General features: G+C 39.2%; 1 protein-coding gene across 3 annotated transcripts in view; it reads right to left on the bottom strand.

The window, feature by feature from the left end:
* Window positions 1-23: 23 nt before the first annotated feature.
* palm3 (paralemmin 3) overlaps window positions 24-19101 on the bottom strand; it is a 37222-nt gene continuing 18144 nt past the window's right edge. For 2 of the 3 annotated variants that reach the window (XM_057337240.1, XM_057337239.1), the window contains exons 2-8: window positions 11831-11885; window positions 10950-11030; window positions 6065-6183; window positions 4573-4678; window positions 3119-3182; window positions 2830-2889; window positions 24-1922 (exon numbers count right to left, since the gene is read on the bottom strand). In XM_057337240.1, coding sequence (XP_057193223.1) covers window positions 991-1922; window positions 2830-2889; window positions 3119-3182; window positions 4573-4678; window positions 6065-6183; window positions 10950-11030; window positions 11831-11878 — 1410 coding nt within the window. In that variant the 5' untranslated portion in view covers window positions 11879-11885 and the 3' untranslated portion in view covers window positions 24-990. The remainder of the gene's footprint in view (window positions 1923-2829; window positions 2890-3118; window positions 3183-4572; window positions 4679-6064; window positions 6184-10949; window positions 11031-11830; window positions 11886-19101) is intronic. The other variant, XM_057337241.1, reaches the window with a different exon arrangement.

The raw sequence follows: 19101 nt of genomic DNA, 5'->3' as shown, positions 1-19101 counted from the left end.
CATCTGTACACAGAATACACATGTTCACTTTGTTGGGAGTTTATTCAGTCTTTCCGCCTCAAAAGAACATCCCAGATAACATTCTATCATGTTTCCAACATGTTTCCAAAGTAAACTTTCTTTACAAAATCCTTAACCACTCTGCATTCAACTCATATACAGCATACTGTACATACAAGGCACTCAGTAAAGGCACTGAGAATTTGCATCAGACTTAAAATTTCCACGTTCAAAAATACGATGGTCTCGGAGTCAACTGAAAACTTTGCACAATAGTGATTACATATGTACGAAGCTGTTTTGAATAGCTAAAAAGCATCCACAAAAACAAAGCTAATCTTTGTTAAAACAGACGTATATTATTCTTTCATAGGGTCACAGCAGTTACACAATGTCACTTTCGGCCTCAAAACACTTCTGTCAGGCAGTTATGGGCACCGTAACAATAAAATCGCATTGAAAATCTAAAGATGATCATGATAATGCACGTATAAAATCAAAGTTGACCATTTCTCTCTGCAAAATATAAGATCAGGTTTTTGATTCATATTCAAGGCACACAAATGCTTTGTGATACAGTATTACGCTATTGTAGGTAGATGATAGTTCATCACCGTCACGACATGTTGTTAATAAAAAACAAAACCTTTTTACATGGTAGTGTTAAAACCGTCTAGGGCCAGCAGCCGACGCATTAGAGTCATTCCTCATAAAAACACCAGAGGTATGATGGGAATGCAACCACAATCGCTTTTCCTCCATGTATATGTGTACTTTTCATTGACACAGATGAGAATGATGGGAATCCAATTCTGATAGAGAATCGCAAGGAAGGAAGTCTTTAGATTTTGCACTTTCCTTTAGTTTTTTTAGTAACGATACATAAGACACAGTGAACGTTAATGAAGAGAAAAGATTCGTTCTGCTGCGAGTGTTTGTATAACGTACAGCCGAATGTATGAACCTCTTGAAGTCAACACAACTTTACGTTCACATGACCGAACAGCATTGGCAGGTTTTGCGCTTGGGTGCACCCGCGTCCTCTGCCCGATTCGGGCTGCTGGTGTCCGTCTGGGCAGCCGTTTTGGAGGCGAGCAGAGGATGCTGTTCAGCAGGCTGTCTCTTACCTCCCGTCTTAGTGGCGGCCTCCAGCGTTTCTCCTCCATCCAGAGGAACCTCCTGAAATTCGCTGAGGGAGATGCGCGGGTTTGCCACGGCCTTCACTTCTTTTGGGAGTCGTGATTCGGTGGCCTCAGTCTTTGATCGGGCTGGAGGAGATGGTTGTGTTGTGGAACACACAGGAGCCTGGGAAACCTCCACAGCGGCATCTAGTGTCTCGGTTTGGTTCTGCGTCTGGGAATCCGGACGCTCTTGACCTTCTCTCTGTTCTTCTTCGACTGACATGTCTGTAACCACCACCTTAGCAGAACTGGCTTCATTTCGGTGGGCTTCAGGTGTTTCGTCTTGCTTCAATTCAGGATGGATCTCAGTCTCCTCCCACACACCAATTGGATCGGATTCTTCTTCGTTCGCGTCAGACGTTGCAGATTCCTGCGTCTCGCCGTCATCTTCCTCTACAATTTCCTCCCCTTCATCTGTAATGATCACTCTTTCTGCTCGGATAAGTGCTACAGCATCATAATCCTCATCCGTTCCCTGCCCAGGCTCCGCCTCCTTGAAGCCCAAGAAAGTCATGGTGACGCCACCCGCACCAACACCTTCAGCCGGGTGCAAGCCATTGGTGTGAGGTGCTGCTTCTTCTTCTTCTTCTTCTTCTTCTTCTGAGGTTTTGTGTGATGTTTCTTCTTCCACACTTCCATTAATAACAGCAGCAGTTGTTGTCGTCTCTGCTGCTTTAACCTCGACATCAATGACCGCTTCTGCCTCCTCTGAATTGTGATTCTCAGCGTGCACAGATTCATCTGCAACCAAAACCAAACGAACCTAAAGTCAGTTTTAGACATTTAACAGTCGTCATTGATGGCTCTGTATAATTGATTTGTTTATTTTTCTATAATAAATTCACTTTTCAATTCAAACTTTTCACAGCAAACACATATTAGCACAGGCAGTAGAGACATAAGAAAAAACAGTTTAGAAATAAGGAAAAAAGAAATAAGAGAACTTTTTTTTAAATGATTAAAATATATGGAATACATGGTCTTATTAAGAACTACATTGGCGATAATTACCATAAAAATATTTGTTTGTAGAATTGTCAGAAGAACAAAAGACTGTATAAGGGGCTCACGTTTTCTGCACGGTTTTAGACGCGAAATGTGAATGGCCCCAAAGAGTGAATGGCGTATAAGGATTTTCGCCATGCCGATTTTAAAATACACATCTATTGCAGTTATTCAAACATTCACAATGTGGTGTACAAATACATGCAGATTAAAATGTAAAACCAAGTGATTTTACTTTTTTTCATTGGCTGTCATGTGGTGTGACCGTAATATTAATCTTAAAATGCATTTCCTTGACATGCCTTTTACAAATCTTTAGTATTTAAGGTGTTTAGAAACAAAGTACTTGCATTTCTTTTTGAGTTTTGGTAAGTAATCATCTCATATTTTTGTTCTATAATTTTGTCTTCTTAAATGAAGAAACTTAAATTTCCCGAAAATCGCATACAACGGATATAAATGTTTTTAAAATACCAATTACTTAAGCATACCGTATTTCAGCCATAAAAATGAGATGTATTGTAAATTTAATACAATTATTGATATTATTGGTTGCGCCACACAAGTGGTCGTTCTGCGTCATTGACCCATAAATAAAGTGTGACTAAGAAGAGAGAACAGACAAGCAACTGATATTTTCTACCTTTCTTTTCGTCTTTTCCATTCTCCACGACGGGTCCATTAGGGACGGTCTCAGTAACTACTGTAAGTGATAAACATTTAAATATAGTTCATATCAGACAGATTACATCTTTTGTTTTTCATTCCAAATGATTATAGCCCATTTAGATCAACCAATCTTAGCAACTTGATTTCCCGCACACAAAGTAAGCCTCAGTTAGTCCAAATGAACAGAATCCCGACCGCTGTCAACAATTACACTTCTCTTGAGTAACAAGATTGTAAAACAAGCTAAAGTGAAGGTGACGCACAGGTGGTTTGCTCTGACACAGAGTGGACAGGTGTTTCAGCTGGCTCCGCCTCCTCCTGCTCCTGCTGGATGAACAAGAGAGAAAAAGATCAACAGGGATCCCTAGAGAGAACACGTTATTTGGTTTAGCAGCTCATATCATCTGCTCATCTGGTTCATATTTTATTAAGGCGCTATGAAGCATTTATGGGCTTTTTTCTTTGATCAAAAATGAGTTTATTAACATGCACGCTAACTTGATTCTGGTTTGTGTGACTTACGAGACCATAAACAAAGTAGAAAATATGAATTTGCAATGTTAAATATTTTGATGTAAAGCACAGTCGCTTTAGATAAATGTGAATGTTGATTTTGCTCTGCGTTCGTCTCTCATCCGGTTCAGATATAGATCAGAAATTATCTCGCACTTCACAGACGGCTTGACTTGTTTCCTGGTCTCATGACGGGACAACTGCTAATGTTTTGTTCTTCACTCACACTGATCGTATAATGAAATCTTTCATTTCCTACCCAACATTATGAAAAACACAGGAGCAATGCCAGATTCACACGCACATGTACCCTCCGCCACAAGAGGGAGTAAGAGTGACATTACAGTTTTATAGGCAACCTTGACACAGTGTGTATTTAATCCGCAGTAATGAAGGTCAACCTTTATGGGACACGACGGTTAACTTTAGCTGTATGAATCTACATTAGTTCCGGTCTGTGGGGTTCAGTTGGTCTGACTTCATTTTCATTTCTTTTCTCCTAAGGAGGCTGTCACATAAGACCAATATCCTGCTTCACGTGCTCGCTCACTACATGTTGTGAAAGAACTTGTTGTTCTACTCCTGCCAAATGCAACGACACGTTCAATTCAACAGGACTGCAGTGTGTATTTTAAACGCTTTTTCAAGGCTGTTGGTTGCATCGGTGAGAATTGTTAGAAAGATGGCTCGACATCATTTTAGAGTGTTTTGTTTTGCATCTGAAGAAATAGTTTCTTTACTATAAATCAGCCTAGGGCTGTGTGATACTGTATTAGGGATGGGGATTCCTCGACTCTTAATGTCCCTAAAGTCACTTTTCGACTCAAATCGGTTCAATTGTCTTTGTGATTGGCACAAAGCAATGAATAACATTTAAAAACCAATGGTGTTTAAGGTAGAAGTCATACCTCCACTCTCTCTCTCGTTTACATCCGATCCAAAACACTGCGGTGATCAGAGCATGAGCGAGGCCTACTGGTACTCTCACAAAAGAGCGTGCACTTGGAAAACCACCTGGGTTTAGGACCAGGTCTGACAGCACATAACACTCTCTGTGATGGTGCTCGTTGCACAAATGCATGTGTATTTGCAGGTGACTTTGGGGATCGGTTGCCAGCCCAAAGTTCCCAAACTTGTGAAGTCATTTATTTTGTATTCGTATTGAATGACAGTAAATGGAGTGCTGCTAGGTGTGGCGTCTCACCTTATCGTGTGGTTGAGCATCTGAGTTTGTTAGATCGAAGCCATCTTCAATATGTTCCTTCAGTTTGACTTCTTCCTCCGCCAACCGTTCGGACGTCTCCTGTAATCTAACAAAAATACAAATGGTTTATATCATTGTGGAAAGCTCCTATTGGCTTTTATTATTTATTAAGCCGAAACCAGTGTTTAACTTTACACTAAACATACTTATTGGCATTTTTACACGTGAAACAAGACATTGAAGTGGGATGCGGTTCGGGAGCAGGTGTCAATCACCAATTGACAGCCCCGCCTTTCTCATCTCTTCAGACACGGCTGTCTGGAATACTCGATTCTGATTGGTCAACGGTGCCGTCCAGCGGTCTGATAACTACTTCATGTCAGCATTATTTGATATCTGACAGATTATCTGAGCTACAGTACCGGTGCTAATTAAATGTTTCATGTAATAAAACAATAACTATCTAAATATACAAATCTAACCATTTAAATATTGCAAATGTGAAAATCGCAACATGCATATTGCAATGGTTTAAGCTAACATGGTCAGATCTGTTTTTTATGTACTCCAACAGTCAAATTTGTCTGTTGACTTTAGGACATTGTAGGGATGCTTTATTTTCCCAAAAAGGATGTAACACATGCATGTTGGCTGCATCATTTTCAGTTATTTACAATCTTCAGACTTCATTCAAATAGATTTGACAATTTTAAAGCATTGTCGCATCACATTATTTGGCAAGTTGTCATTTCTCTTGAATATGGAGCAGTCCTAAATAATAACTTATTAAATATTTCAATATATTTATAATAAATAAATCCAGATTTTATGTTCAATTACTTGTCAAAGTGTCAAATACCCGTATAATACGGGGGATAATGTACAGTATAATCCCCTTCACTGTGATACAAGACCACCCTGCCGGCGTTTATTATTTTTTATAAACACCAACTGACTGAGCTGTATGTCATCCCTTACATAATGATGTTGAAACTTGTGGGAAGAAGAAAGGCGGCCCTCGTAATGTAGATTTTCACAGGTTTAACATCAAACAAACAAGACCACACACACACACAGCTAAAGCTACACTCACACATTTTCCCAGGAAATCAAAGCGTGCTTTATCTGCATATAAAACTACACTGTAACAAATCCACACATCCAATGCATCACTCCTCTCAAACGACACGGTGAAAGTCTGTTTCCTATAGGACTGTAAGCAGCTTATTATCGCCAAACTTTGCTCCGTTTAATTAAAGCCTGCTTCAGAATCTCACAGGCCAACTTATTACAATAATCACCATCTCCTTCAGTCAAGCAAATAAAGCTGATGTGCAGAGGAGGAACATCAAACGCGCACAGAAATAGAAAGATATTTTGGGGGGATGCAGACCCGTCACCTGCTGGGGCGCTCAGCCAGAGATCATTGTTATTATCGCCAATGTACGGTTCGGATTCAACCTGTGAGCATCCAAATGAGAAGATGTATTACTTGTTAATGCGCGTCTCAATCTCCTGAGCTTTAGAGCCCCAGAGAGGCGATCGAGGGCTTGTGCTGTCAGGTGATGTGGGGGGTCCTTCCATCAGCCATTGGTCTCTGAGAGACTTCCTCTGTGAGAGAAACATGAAGAATAAGTTCAAACTAATAAATGTTCCCTCGTGACCAATAAGATAGAAGCACATTTTCAATTCCTTGTTTAAATTCTTGCTTTATATTTTTGAAAAGAAGAGGTTGACGAAGAAAGCCACCCTATTTGTGTAGCGCTTATCATACCACACGTCATTTCACAGCCGAAAATCACACTGTTGTGTTGTGTTGTGTTGTTAGTCACAAAGCGCAACTGCACTGGCTGGTATTAGTGTGCATTGATGTAGTGATGTAGTGGTTTATATCCACACCCTCCAACTTTTCAGCTCAGTGAACTATAAAAACATTTGCTTTAACTTCGGTTGACGGGAGCGTGCGCTGTGTACAGTCGGGTTTGATAGTTTGGTAAGAAGCCAGGATGACATTTCTTCAGGACGTCTCTGAGGAAAGGGAAGGGTTTAGTATTCAGGATGCTGCCGGGGATTTGACCTAGAACGATGTTTACACACATTCCACTGGAGTTAGTAGGGTCAAACTTGGAATCATTCAGAATAGTTCAACGTTGAGTTGGGGTGTGGAGGAATATTTGTGACCTGATGATGAATTTGAAAGTGGCTGAATTGCATTTTGTGTACTTCAGTGTTTCATAAGCACTACGGACTGTCAAATATTTGAGGATGTACAGCATGTATTGTTATCAATGCGGTCAGATCCTGTAAATGGTTCTTATGGCCATGTGTAGTTTTTCAGGTAGTACCTTTTTTAATGATCACTAAAACGATTGGGTATAGGACGTTTAGTTTTTTTGCTCATTTGGCATTTAAAGCAAGTGAAATAAATGAATTGCGTTTTAATTTTGTTCGTGCAAACTTTGGAGAAAAATGTGCCGAGCACTTTTCATGTCATGCTGTTCTGGCAAAAACAGACCTGTATACTGTTTATCCATTTTAAGTCAATTTTCCGATGATCTATAAACGTAACCCGTTTAAATAATTGAGCTTTCGTTTGTTTTAAATGTTAAAGTCTAACATCCCGCTGTGCTTCATGCACTTTTCCACTTCTGCTAGTTTTATCTTCAAGAGTAACAGGACGCGTATCTGAAAGGTTACATCTATTATCAGGACACCTGGATTGCGTTTTATCTCTTAAGCCGTCATAAAACAAGGCTCTCTCTCATTGTTCGGACGCACACGTATGCAGTAGCTCTGAACGCTGGATCTCTGGAGATGTACACGGGATGTGTCGTGTATCAGGGACACATAAAACAGAAGTGTGCAGTTGGTGGCCGTGAGTGAATGTCAAATGTTAGATGCATCGGTGCTGCATTAAATCCGTCTGTGCACCTTTATCTACAAGCAGAACTTCCTTATGATTATGTATAACTAAGACACACCCTATCATAACACACTTTGTGCTACCTAACATCAGTGTTGGGGAAGTTACTCTAAAAAGTAATTAATTACTAGTTACTAATTACATATTCAATAGTGTTATTAGATTACTGTACAAATTACTCTCTCCAAAAAGTATTTAGTTACTTATTACTAATTACTTTCTATATCCTATATCAACCTTGATTAGTTAAGTGATTCAAGGATAGATATGAAACGGCTCTTTTAATTCATTCAAATAAATAATATATAACTACATAAAGTAGTATTATTAACTGACCAAAGTATTACAAATGTGATTAAGGATACATTATATACAGATTTTAAAGTTAGACTTTGAATTTTTATGTCAATTCCACTATTACACACACATATATGTGACCATGGACAACAAAACCAGTCTTATGGGTCAATTTTTTGAAATTGAGATTTTTACATAATCTGAAAGCTGAATAAATACTAAAACTTGCTATAGCTATATGAGTTGTTAGAATAGTACAATATCTGGCTGAGATACAACCGTTTAAATCTCTGGAATCTGAGAGCGCAAAAAAATCTAAATATTGAGAAAATTGCCTTTGAAGTTGTTAATCAGGGGCACTGTGGCAGACCATCCACTCACAAAAATAAAGTTTTGATATATTTAAGGTAGGAAATTTACAAAATATCTTCATGGAACATGATCTTTACTTAATATCCTAATGATTTTTGGCATAAAAGAAAAATCGATCATTTTGACCCACACAATGTATTTTTGTCTTTTACTAAAAATGTTCCCGTGCTACTTAAGACTGGTTTTGTGATCCAGGGTCACATATTACAAAGTATTTAGTTTAATTACTTCAAAAATAACTGCAATTAAATTACAGGAAAAATTAGAGTAATCCCTTACTTTACTTTTTCAAGGGAAAAGTAATTCAATTACAGTAACTAATTACTTGGTAACTAGTTACACCCAACACTGCCTAACATAAGGATTATATATTTAACTGTTTTACTTTTTGTTTTTGCTACTATGATGAAAACTTACAATCTAAAATCAAGTAGAATAATCAAACCATTTGAATGCGACATCCAATTTGCAGGTTACTTTACATACTTACCTTTCCGTGGGTTGAAGTCAAATGAGCACTAAAAACCACCAAATCATGCCCAACTGCTCCAATTATAAATCATTATCAGACAGGTTTGAATACTGATTCTTTTTGATCTATTTGCTCAATAACCGATTTTTGTTTATTTTACCCCCCAAAAGTTACAGATTGCAGCTTTAATATTTATTAAGTTCATATTAGATCAATCATGCACTAATTATAACTGTTAAAGGGGTCATATGACACGGCTAAAACTAATATTATCTTTTGTTTTAGATGTAGTGCAATGTGTTTACATGATTTAAAGAGTACATAACTAGGGATTTTTAAGGTCCTACTTTGGTTTATGGAGTGTCCAACAACAAGTTTATGTACACAGAAGGTGTAAAAACACTATTATTTCGTAATAATAGGCAGTTATTCTTACCTCACTTCTCGACTGACTCTCAGATGATTCGTTCCGCGATCTAATCTCCTCCTTTCCGCTAGCCTAGTCTGATGTGATTGGTCAGATGGTCTAGTCTGCTGTGATTGGTCTACCGCGAATGAGGCTCATGAGCTACAGTGTTTGGGGGAGATGAGTGAAGTTTTCGCGGGCAGTCCTAGCAAAATGTAGGCGGGGACTATATGTAGTGAATTAAATCGGCGGCGGTTCGCAAATCGGACTAGGGCACGACTCGTTTGCGTGATTCAGAGTCGACTCCCTTTTTTCCAAGCCAATAACTTTTTTTATTCATTCACCTTCGGATTTACAACTTTCAGACTGCTTACTTTCAAACACGGCAACATTACACACTGCATGAAATGTCATTTTCATGAGGGTTCAAAAACCCTGTGTTTTTGAACATACCGTGCATGTTTGTATCTCCTCTTTGCTCCGCCTCTCTGAAACGCACAGATTTTTGACAAAGCTCATGGCTCTGAAAAGCGAGGTGTGCTATGATTGGCCAGTTCACCAGTGTGTAGTGATTGGTGGAACACTGCAAGCGTGTGAGGAAAATGTGACGCCTCTTACCATATTTGGAACATCAGGTTCCTCTTCAATTGTACTGACGGGTACGCCCACTTTACTTGAGTATACATTTGGGCGGTCTTAGTCAAATCAGACCACCAACTGACCTAGATTTGTGGGGGTGTGGCTACACGAGGTGTTTCAGGCAGGTCTGGGTGAGCATTCGCTTTTACATAGAATGCATCTTTTGTTCCCACACTTTCATTTCTGCAATTTTACGTGTCTAATACATGCATGAGCAACTTATATCACACCACAGACACAGAAAAACACGTATTTGCGCCATATGACCCCTTTAATGGTGGCAGCATTTCCGTCACAACCATTAATTTTGCTCATTATATAAGATGAATCTGATGTTAATGTACTTTGTTACCAAGGAGACGGCAGTATAGTTCAATATAGAAGTAAACACTGATCGAGAAGCACTTTTTCTTTCTTTTTACATGAATTAAGTCTGAATGTTCCTTTAATGTTTTAATTCAGTTGGAAATGTTCTGCTGGTTATATTTAGTTCCGACACTTCTGTAGTGTTAGAAAAATTTGAGTTCGATAACTAGAGTGTGAAAAGTGTTCATTTCCCACCCAGCCCACAGTGCCCGTACAACAGTTAAACAAAAAACATGTGCAAACATTTACTGTATATATGCACATGTACAAGATGTGTATTGGAAGCGACTGTAGGAACACAAAGGAATAGGAAGAGGGAGCGCCAATCTGGAAATATTGTGGAAACAATGGAGAGAAAGACCAAACGCACGCACACACACTGAGGTTATTCTCAAGAAGGGTGTGTTTGAATACACTGAATATTGAACAATAATCTGTTTTGGTGTTCTGCATGAAGCTGTGTGTGTGTGTGTGTGTGTGTGTGTGTGTGTGTGTGTGTGTGTGTGTGTGTGTGCGTGTGCGTGTATGTGTGAAGGGTAAACCCTACGGTAAAGATGGCAATATCCAAAACCCTTGTCCTTGTGGAGACATTTTTTGGTCCCCATGAGGAAACAAGCTTATAAATCATACAGAATGAACTTTTGTGAAAATGTAAAAGAGCAGACAGTTGTGTGTGATTGTTAGGGTTAGGGGGAGGGAATATGAGATACAGTTTGTACAGTATAAAAACCACTGCGTCTATGGAATGTCCCCATAAAACATGGAAACCCAACATGTGTGTGCGTGTAGACACATTTGTGAAATTCCACCCTGTGACGCAGCCCATTTAGCACAAACGTGACTTGACGTGTCTGACTAGAAGGAGGTCACAGGTCACGCAGGTCTGTGTGTGTGTGTCACACCTTAAGCTGCTGAAGTCTCAGTCTCTCGTCCTCTATCTCTCTCTTGGCACGCTCCTGTTCCTCCTGTAGACGCCGTTTCTCCTGAAAGAGAAGTTTACAACTTATGAGAACATGATGTGTACAAGCTAACATGTCCCTTCCTGTTCTGACAGTGTTGTGATAATAATTTTGCTGGGCTTTTTGTCATTTTAAGCACTTTAAGATGCCGTCACACTCATAGACTTAAAACAGTTGCAGTTCTATGGAGATGTCATGGGTTAGGTCCTGGTTTTGAATGATTCCAGGCAACACAAGTAATGACACAAAAATACGAATGCTATTCAAAAACCCGCGAACACGTGCACGTATGCACAACGAGTATCATCTCTCCACCTGGATTTTGTTTTTAAACATACTTCTCAATTCTGTAACCACCTGATCTATTCTATGACGCTTCGTACACGTTTAAATGGTGACTTTGAGACATTATTTGCCGTGAGCATATGACAGATAATCATTTTTAGCATGAATATTTTGTATGTCAGACAGCAGGTAAAGACTGTTGTCTGGTGTTATCTTACCTGACCTGGACAGACTCCACTACTCTTAATAATTCAGAGGCCACAGAAGGTTTGAGATCACGCAACGGTTTCCATGCCCACATGTGTGTTTGTGAGTCTTTAAAGTATTGCAAGTGTTTCTATTTGAAAAGCAATCTGTAACTGCTGCCATTGGATGTCTACAGATGGTTTTATCATAATGGATGCATCTGTGTGTTTTTTCAGTGTTTCAAGTGCTTAAGTGATGCTGTGCTTTCAATAGTGAGTCAATACACTCTCTGTTAGCAGGCTGGTCTGGTTTGTCACGTAATGATAAATGAAAATGATTCCTGTTTGCCGTACCGTTATAGCCTGCAGTCGCTGCTGGTATTTCTCTGCTTCATGTTCCATCCTGGACCTGAAATAAAAGAGACATTTGTTCATTTTATTTGATTCGTTTTTAAAGAAAAGCTCAACAATTTTAATCTTACCCTGATTCAAAATGTTAGCTCATAATAATGATTTAAAAGTTAAGCTGACATTTCCTGCAGCATCCGATATGAAAGCTCGTATAAATCATTACTATAAACTTACTGTTGTGAATAGGGGGAAGGAGACAGCTACAGACTGCAGCTTTGATTTTCATTTTTATTACATATTCTGTTAAAAGAACATCCTGGGTTCAAGTTAAGCTCATTGATCAGCAAGCTGTTGATCTACAATTTCATTGTTTGGTTTGCAACGCAAACTTTTACGGTACTGCAATTTCAAAAATCAACAATTTTCACATTCTTTCTTAAAGCACTTATATATGTATATTAAATCTTTGAGTTGAATTTTTTTTCTTTTAGCAGTGAGGCTTCTGGGAATGAGTTACTAAAGTATTGCCTTTGATAAGTGATGATAAGTCTCTTTCTGATCTGGATTTGGATTTAACTTTGTAAAAGAATTGTAAGCGAGTTTAGTTTCATGTTTTTTTGGTCATACGGCTTTTAGGACTATGCAAAAACATCAACGCAGCTATTGCAATGTTTACTTTTTCATTTTCACAGCAAGTTGTATTTTCAGCTCTATTTACTATTTTAAAAAGTGTATCGCAATGCTCAGTGGTTAGAGCATGGCGCTAGCAACGCCACGGTCATGGGTTCGATCCCAGGGATTGCACATACTCGGATACAAATGTATAATATAATGCAATGTAAGTCGCTTTGGATAAAAGCGTCTGCCAAATGCGTAAATGTAAATGTAATGCAGTGGTTCTCAAACTGGGGGCTCCACAGATTTTAAGGCATTATTAAATATATACATTTTTCATAGATTTTATGCAATCAAACATAAGAAAAATAAGACCACCAACCAAAAGAATTGATGTTCCAGCATTGTATAACTGAATGTGTTATTGGTTTAATTAAAATGGTAAGTTTAAGATTATAAGTCTTTATTAAATTGGGGGCCACAAAGCGATGCACTCAACACAAATGGGGCCTTACAACGAAAAAATCTGAGAACCACTGTCGTCATGTATCGTAATGCATCACATTCGCAATACATTGTATCGTGACCCATCTATCGTGATATGTATTGTATCGCAAGGCCCTTGCCAATACACAGCCCTGACGGCTTTACTATGAAATATTCATGTTTATCAGGTGGGGTGCGAGTTTTATTATGTCTGTTCATTTTCATTGCCAAAGCGCAATGTGTCAGGGCATGCACCACACTTCTGATCAACTGTGGCCAAAATACCGATCATTTTCAGGAAGACATTTCATCATTCTCACAGCTGTCAGTCATGGCGGGCCTGAGGCAATACCAGGAAAACACAAAGTTCAGCTCAAAAATTCACTTTCAGCTGTGTGAACAGAACCCCCTTGGGTCACATTAGACTCCACGTATAGGCACGTACATAGAAATAGAGCCGTTTGATCCTAATGTGGGTACCTGGAACACCCGGCAGGAGGGAGTCTGTTTCTTGGGGTGGGAAACAATATGGGTGTGTATACTAAATATATGGAAGTAGAGAGGCTAAACGGAATAAAGCCACCTTTGTTTGAGTTTATTCCAATGAACACAGCGGGACCAAGAAATACAGAAAGATTAAAGAGAATTCTTCCCTGTTCTTCTCCTTTCTTTCTAAGTATTGCCGCGGTGCTTGTTTTGTCACAGGTTTTTCAGACCCTCGAGTTTCCATCGCAGGAAAAAACAAATGAGACCTACTGTGACAAAGAACCTTTCCGTGTCTCTCATGTGTCTAGCGAGGTAGAGAGAGGCTTTTACCAGGGTAGAAAGCATTTACTCATCTTCTTCCCCAAGGCTAATGGGTAACTTCCAAACGGCCGCGAGGGGAATCGGAGTTCTGGAGCAAACTTTGCCTGGAATAGCACCGACGAATAAACAAAAACGAGCCTTTGATGATTCACTTTCGTCAGCTCGCAGGAGAAAGTTTGCTGCTAATTAAAACGTGAAGCTCTGTGTATCCGTCAGGCACAAAAAAGAGAAGAGACAATAAAGGACGAAGGAGCGAGAAGACGATAAACAATACGCCCCTCCGATTTCTCGTTTATGTGGAGAATCCTCATATTACCCTTCACACTCTCTGTCGACGTTTTGTATTTCTGACGGTCGTCTTTTTCATAATCGTTTTTAGCGAATTACATATTTCTATTCATTTTCACTGCTTATAGTCTGTTGTAGACTATTTAACACATGCTTGATTCATTCTGACATGAAATTGGATTGTGATTCCTTATGGCTGGAATACGCTACAAGACTTTTAAAAGTCTGAACAGATTTTTTTAAAACTAGACATCACACACTTGCAGACTTTTTGAAAGTTTCAGATAGAAACACACTAACTGATCAAATCTGCAGACTTGCACAGACTTTCTGCAACAAGTCCAGACTGAAAATCTGGGCAAAAGTCTTGTAGTGTAGTTTAGCCTTAAAGGGTAAGTTCATCCAAAAATCAACTTTGTGTGATTTTTTACTCACCCAGATGACGTTAAACATATTTAGAGAACTTCCGGCGTCTTCGGAGCACAAATAAAGATATTTAGGTGACATCTGAGAGCTTTCCAGGCCTCCTCATAGACATCATGGTGTCAGTTTTTGCCAAGGTCCAGAACAGTACTAAAGACATGGTTAAATTGGTCCATCCGCTCATAGTGGCTCAGTTGTATTTTTTTAAGCGACGGGAATGCTTTATGTGTGAAAAACAAACCAAAATACAGACTTTAATGGATATATTCTCCTCTGTCTTGTCAGTGTATGGGGCGCGTTCACGAGAGCACTTCTTGATTTTTGAGAGCACTTGAGTTGATTTTTGGGTGAACTTTCACTTTAAGTCTGTTGTTTAAGTTTAAGTACAAGCGGATCGAACAAATACTGTAGTTAGCCTTTTAGGCAGTTCACACTAGGGCTTGAACGACCTCTGATTTTTTGAAGTCGGCCATTATGTGATAAAAGTCGAGTCGATGTCGACTAGTGGATGACATCATTAATAAATCAAACAAGAGATAGGGAATGCTTTGCAACAAGATTTGATGGGTGCGGGCGGTAAGACACTCGTCTGTGTGGGTCACGGGAGAATAAAATGATTCGAGGGACTGCCGCAAAATGGACTAAGCCTATCTAAATAAAAAAATATTCAAATACAAATAAACAATTGTTCATCTATTGCACAAGAGTTACAAAAACAAAACTAAAACAAAACGATTTAAAAGCGCAAGGTCGGTGGTAGGGGGTCATGCAGACAAAACAGGTGGATCTCTTTCAGTGGCGTATTAGGAATGATATTTTTGCCTATTGCATCTCCAATTTGTGTTTTATCTTTCTGCTTGGAATTTTTGTATTCCTAATTTTATGATGCTGTTTCTTACTGTGAAGGCTTGTGGCTGTTTTTCTAATGTGCTATACAAATAAAGTAAACTTGAAAAGTTACTAATTGCAGACCTGTTAAAAATGTCAAACCCCTTTCACACAACTGCAGAAGTTTACATCGATGACACAGGGCTTGTGCACAGCCTTGAATGGAGAAAGTGCTGTAGATTTTGAGTTCAAATGTGTGTTCTGCGGCATTCAATGTATATTTACCCTGCTGGAGACCAGGCCTTACTGACAAACCCCACTTAGAACCGTGGGAGATGAACAGAGTGTCAGAGGGACGGGATCATGGGAGGCGAGATGAAAAGCTTTTACATGCCCCCCCACACACATATGCTGACACGCCCTACGCCAGCAATATTCTACCTATTCATACGAAGAAAAGCTGCAAATGTAGCAGACACTATTATATTGGCTCTTTCATCATAGCTTTACTGTACTTAATCTAAAATACTCATCCCCTGAATTACACTCATTCTTGTGGAACCGCAGCTAAAGCCTGAGGAAACACGGGTAATCCCCACAGACACAGAGCAGGTCAGCACTAGCTTTGTGTCTTTTCTCTCTCTCTCTCTCTCTCTCTCTGTCACTCACTTGACACGGAGTGCGTTTATAAGCACAAAATAAACAGATATCTATCAAAAATCAGCTTAAAAAGAAACCTGTCTTCATGTTTTTACATGCATAGTAATAAACCGGCGTTTACACGGAAGTTTGAGACTTGCCGGGTTTCTCGCGCGCAGTGACGTCATCGTCGATAGTCTGTTTAGTAATTAAAAATGCAGCGCGAAAACGGTCAGAAGCTGTTTTTTATATCTCTTCTCATGTCCGCAGTACCTGCATATGCAACGATAGTTCTTCATTTTGACGTTTCTAAATCGACTGCATGATTCGAGAGCGGACTTTTATGCGTTATTTTACTATTACTTCCGTTTGGGACTTTTAATTCTGCACTTTCAGACATGCGCACATAAACAAAACTGAGAGAAAACCGGTAAAGGCGTTTACATGCAGCGCGAAATCGGAGTAATGGGCAAAAAACTACCTCTGTCGAGCGGGTTTTGCTTGCGCCGTTTATGAGCTTTTCCCGTTTAAAGAAAACCGTTTTACGCGTTTACATGACCTTACACATATCGGCTTATTAAGCATAATCAGCGTAAGACTGTGCATGTAAACGCGCTCACTGTCGTAGTTTTGTATGTGATTGAAAAATGAAATATGGATACCGGTTACGTCTGTAGCGCACGCACGTGGTGCAAGATGAGTTATGCACAGAAGCGTAATGCTTCATTTTGGGGTAAACCAAACCAATGAATACATTTAAAATAATTAAACCAACTTATACTCTTATTAGGGATGTAACGATTCACGATGCGATGCACGTTTCTGATCAATCACGATTTATTTTTACGAAATTAGTTGAGACAAATTAGAAATGAACAACTGCCTTTTTCTTATTTCTCCAATGTTGCACATTTCTTTGTAAAATAAAAATATATTTTATTTGTCAAATAACAAAACTAAACTGCAATTTTAAAACAAATTCCAAGTCGAATAAAAAACGAATAATACAAGTCTCTTTAAAATAAACAGACAAAGACTTTTTTTATATTTAAGAAATTGTATTTCGACGTTTTCCTAGTTTGCAGTAAACACAGCGGCCCCTGCTGTTCAAAACATGTACTGCGATTCAAACAACTCAATCGGCTTGAATTGTCACATATTATAATCGATTTTCAACCAGCTCACGGTGATTCGTTACATCCCTAACTCTTATATAACTTTCCTGTAGCTCAACTAGAACTCCAAGGTCCAAATACATTCAGTTCCCAACTAATTGACATATAAAACAGCAGGTACGTCTTTAAGATGTCTGCTAAAGATCTGGACATCTGGAAAGCATCTGCCGTGTAAAAACATCTGATAAACGTCTTAAAAAAGCTGTTTTACATACATTCTAAATTATAAACATGTTAGAGACATCTTTTAGGAAACATCTCAGAGAAGTACTGCAGATGAGCAAACAATTAAAAAAAACATGTCATGCAGATGTAACCGCAGAAATCAAAAAGACATCTCCCAGATGTATGTGTGCTATCAGAGACGGGTATATTGCTAATAAAAAAGTAAAATCTAAATGCGCTTTGGATAAAGTCGTCTGCCAAATGCATAAATGTAAATGTTGATCTCATTGAAATACGCAGCCTCGGTTGACAGCAGGTTTGTGAACTTTTGCCTTTATTTAAGAACTGAAATGTAGAGCAATAAAGCTAATAAGTTTAAACTGTCACTACATGATGTAAACGTGACAAAATCCGCAGCTGTTAAGTTTGCACCCTGACACAGTGTGACTCGCTTCCCCGCCTTCTGCTATCAATTTTCAAGAAGCGACAAAGCCCTTCCTGTGGTTTACCTCAAGTGACTCAGCCCGGCCGTGGAGAACAGCTACTCGTCAAGATCGACCGTTACTTTGCTCACTTTGGTGGTGATAAACAGTTCAAAAGTTCTTATCGCAGACACCGAGAACAGTTTGGTAATCTTAGTAACAGCTGCGTGTAAAAATGCGACCGTGGCCTGCAGTGCTGCACTTCAAGACCTTCAACACTCTTCAAAGTAGATGATCGAGGGGTTTAAATATTTTATAAGTCATCCCTTTTCTACTTTGGGGTGTTTTGTTTAACCTAGTAATTCGGTAAAAAGCAGCTAGCGTGTCGTAAAGGTGCCCAAGCAGGCATTGCGAGTGCCGTACTAGCGCTCGCAAATCTGAGAGAAATCTGTCAACGGGGCACTTGGAGCCGGGCACTCAGTCCCTCCGCAGGGAGAGGAAACACATCTGTGTTCAATAGCCTTGAACGCCAGAGCCGAAACGCCAACAGGAAGCTGCATTGATGCGATCGCTGAGTGTTTTGAGTCTTGACCTGACAGCATTTTCATATCCCACGTTTGTTCGTGCTGAGAATTTCAATGAGACGTTGGCAGCTTATTACCAGGCGCCTATGTAAGACTAAAACAATATCAAGGTTTTCAGAAACTTCTATGGCAACTGCAAGCTGGCGAGAAAACGTGTTTCTTAATATTAAAGCCATCTGTTCCAAAGCAAGCTTCTGTTTACACCAGCAACATTTAAACCATTAAAAGCATCCTAGTGGCTGTTTATACAAGCTCTTGCAATCCATCTGCACTGTTTCGTAATTGTCCACTGTTTTTAATCGTATCATCATTAGCACTGTGTTGCACGTTAAAAACAGTTTAACCTTTAAAAACGTTTTTGTCCTGTGCGAACAGCTACTTTTGTTGGCATCCTAACCAAAACGAAATCTCACCAATTGTAAATACATCACATCTTTTGGAAGATGGTCAATACAAGCTGGTCAGGAGATATCAAATCTGGTAGACTTCCTTACGATAAATTAAATTAACCATGGTTTTATAGTAAGTGTAGTAAACATAATTGAATGGTAGATTAATTACCATTTGTACAATCACAGTTTTAAACACCATGATTTAAACTGTGGCAAAATCACGATTACCGTGATTTTACTATAGTAACCACCATGTTTTTTTCTGTTTCGTTTGTAGTAAAACTACTGTATGGTAACGCCTAACGACTATCCAGCCACAAACAAGTTTTTTTAAGTAGGAGAGGCTAGAAGCCAGCTACCAGCTTACGGAACATTGCACTGCATGCTGGGATTGCATAATTATTTTACCCTACAGTTTGAGCAGCCTTCACACCTGTGATGCTTTAAAAT

This window comes from Triplophysa rosa, linkage group LG7 (genome assembly GCF_024868665.1).
Source record: "Triplophysa rosa linkage group LG7, Trosa_1v2, whole genome shotgun sequence".
Lineage (NCBI taxonomy): Eukaryota > Metazoa > Chordata > Actinopteri > Cypriniformes > Nemacheilidae > Triplophysa > Triplophysa rosa.
The sequence above is the reverse complement of the archived record's forward strand: the minus strand, read 5'-3'. Positions and strand labels throughout refer to the sequence as shown.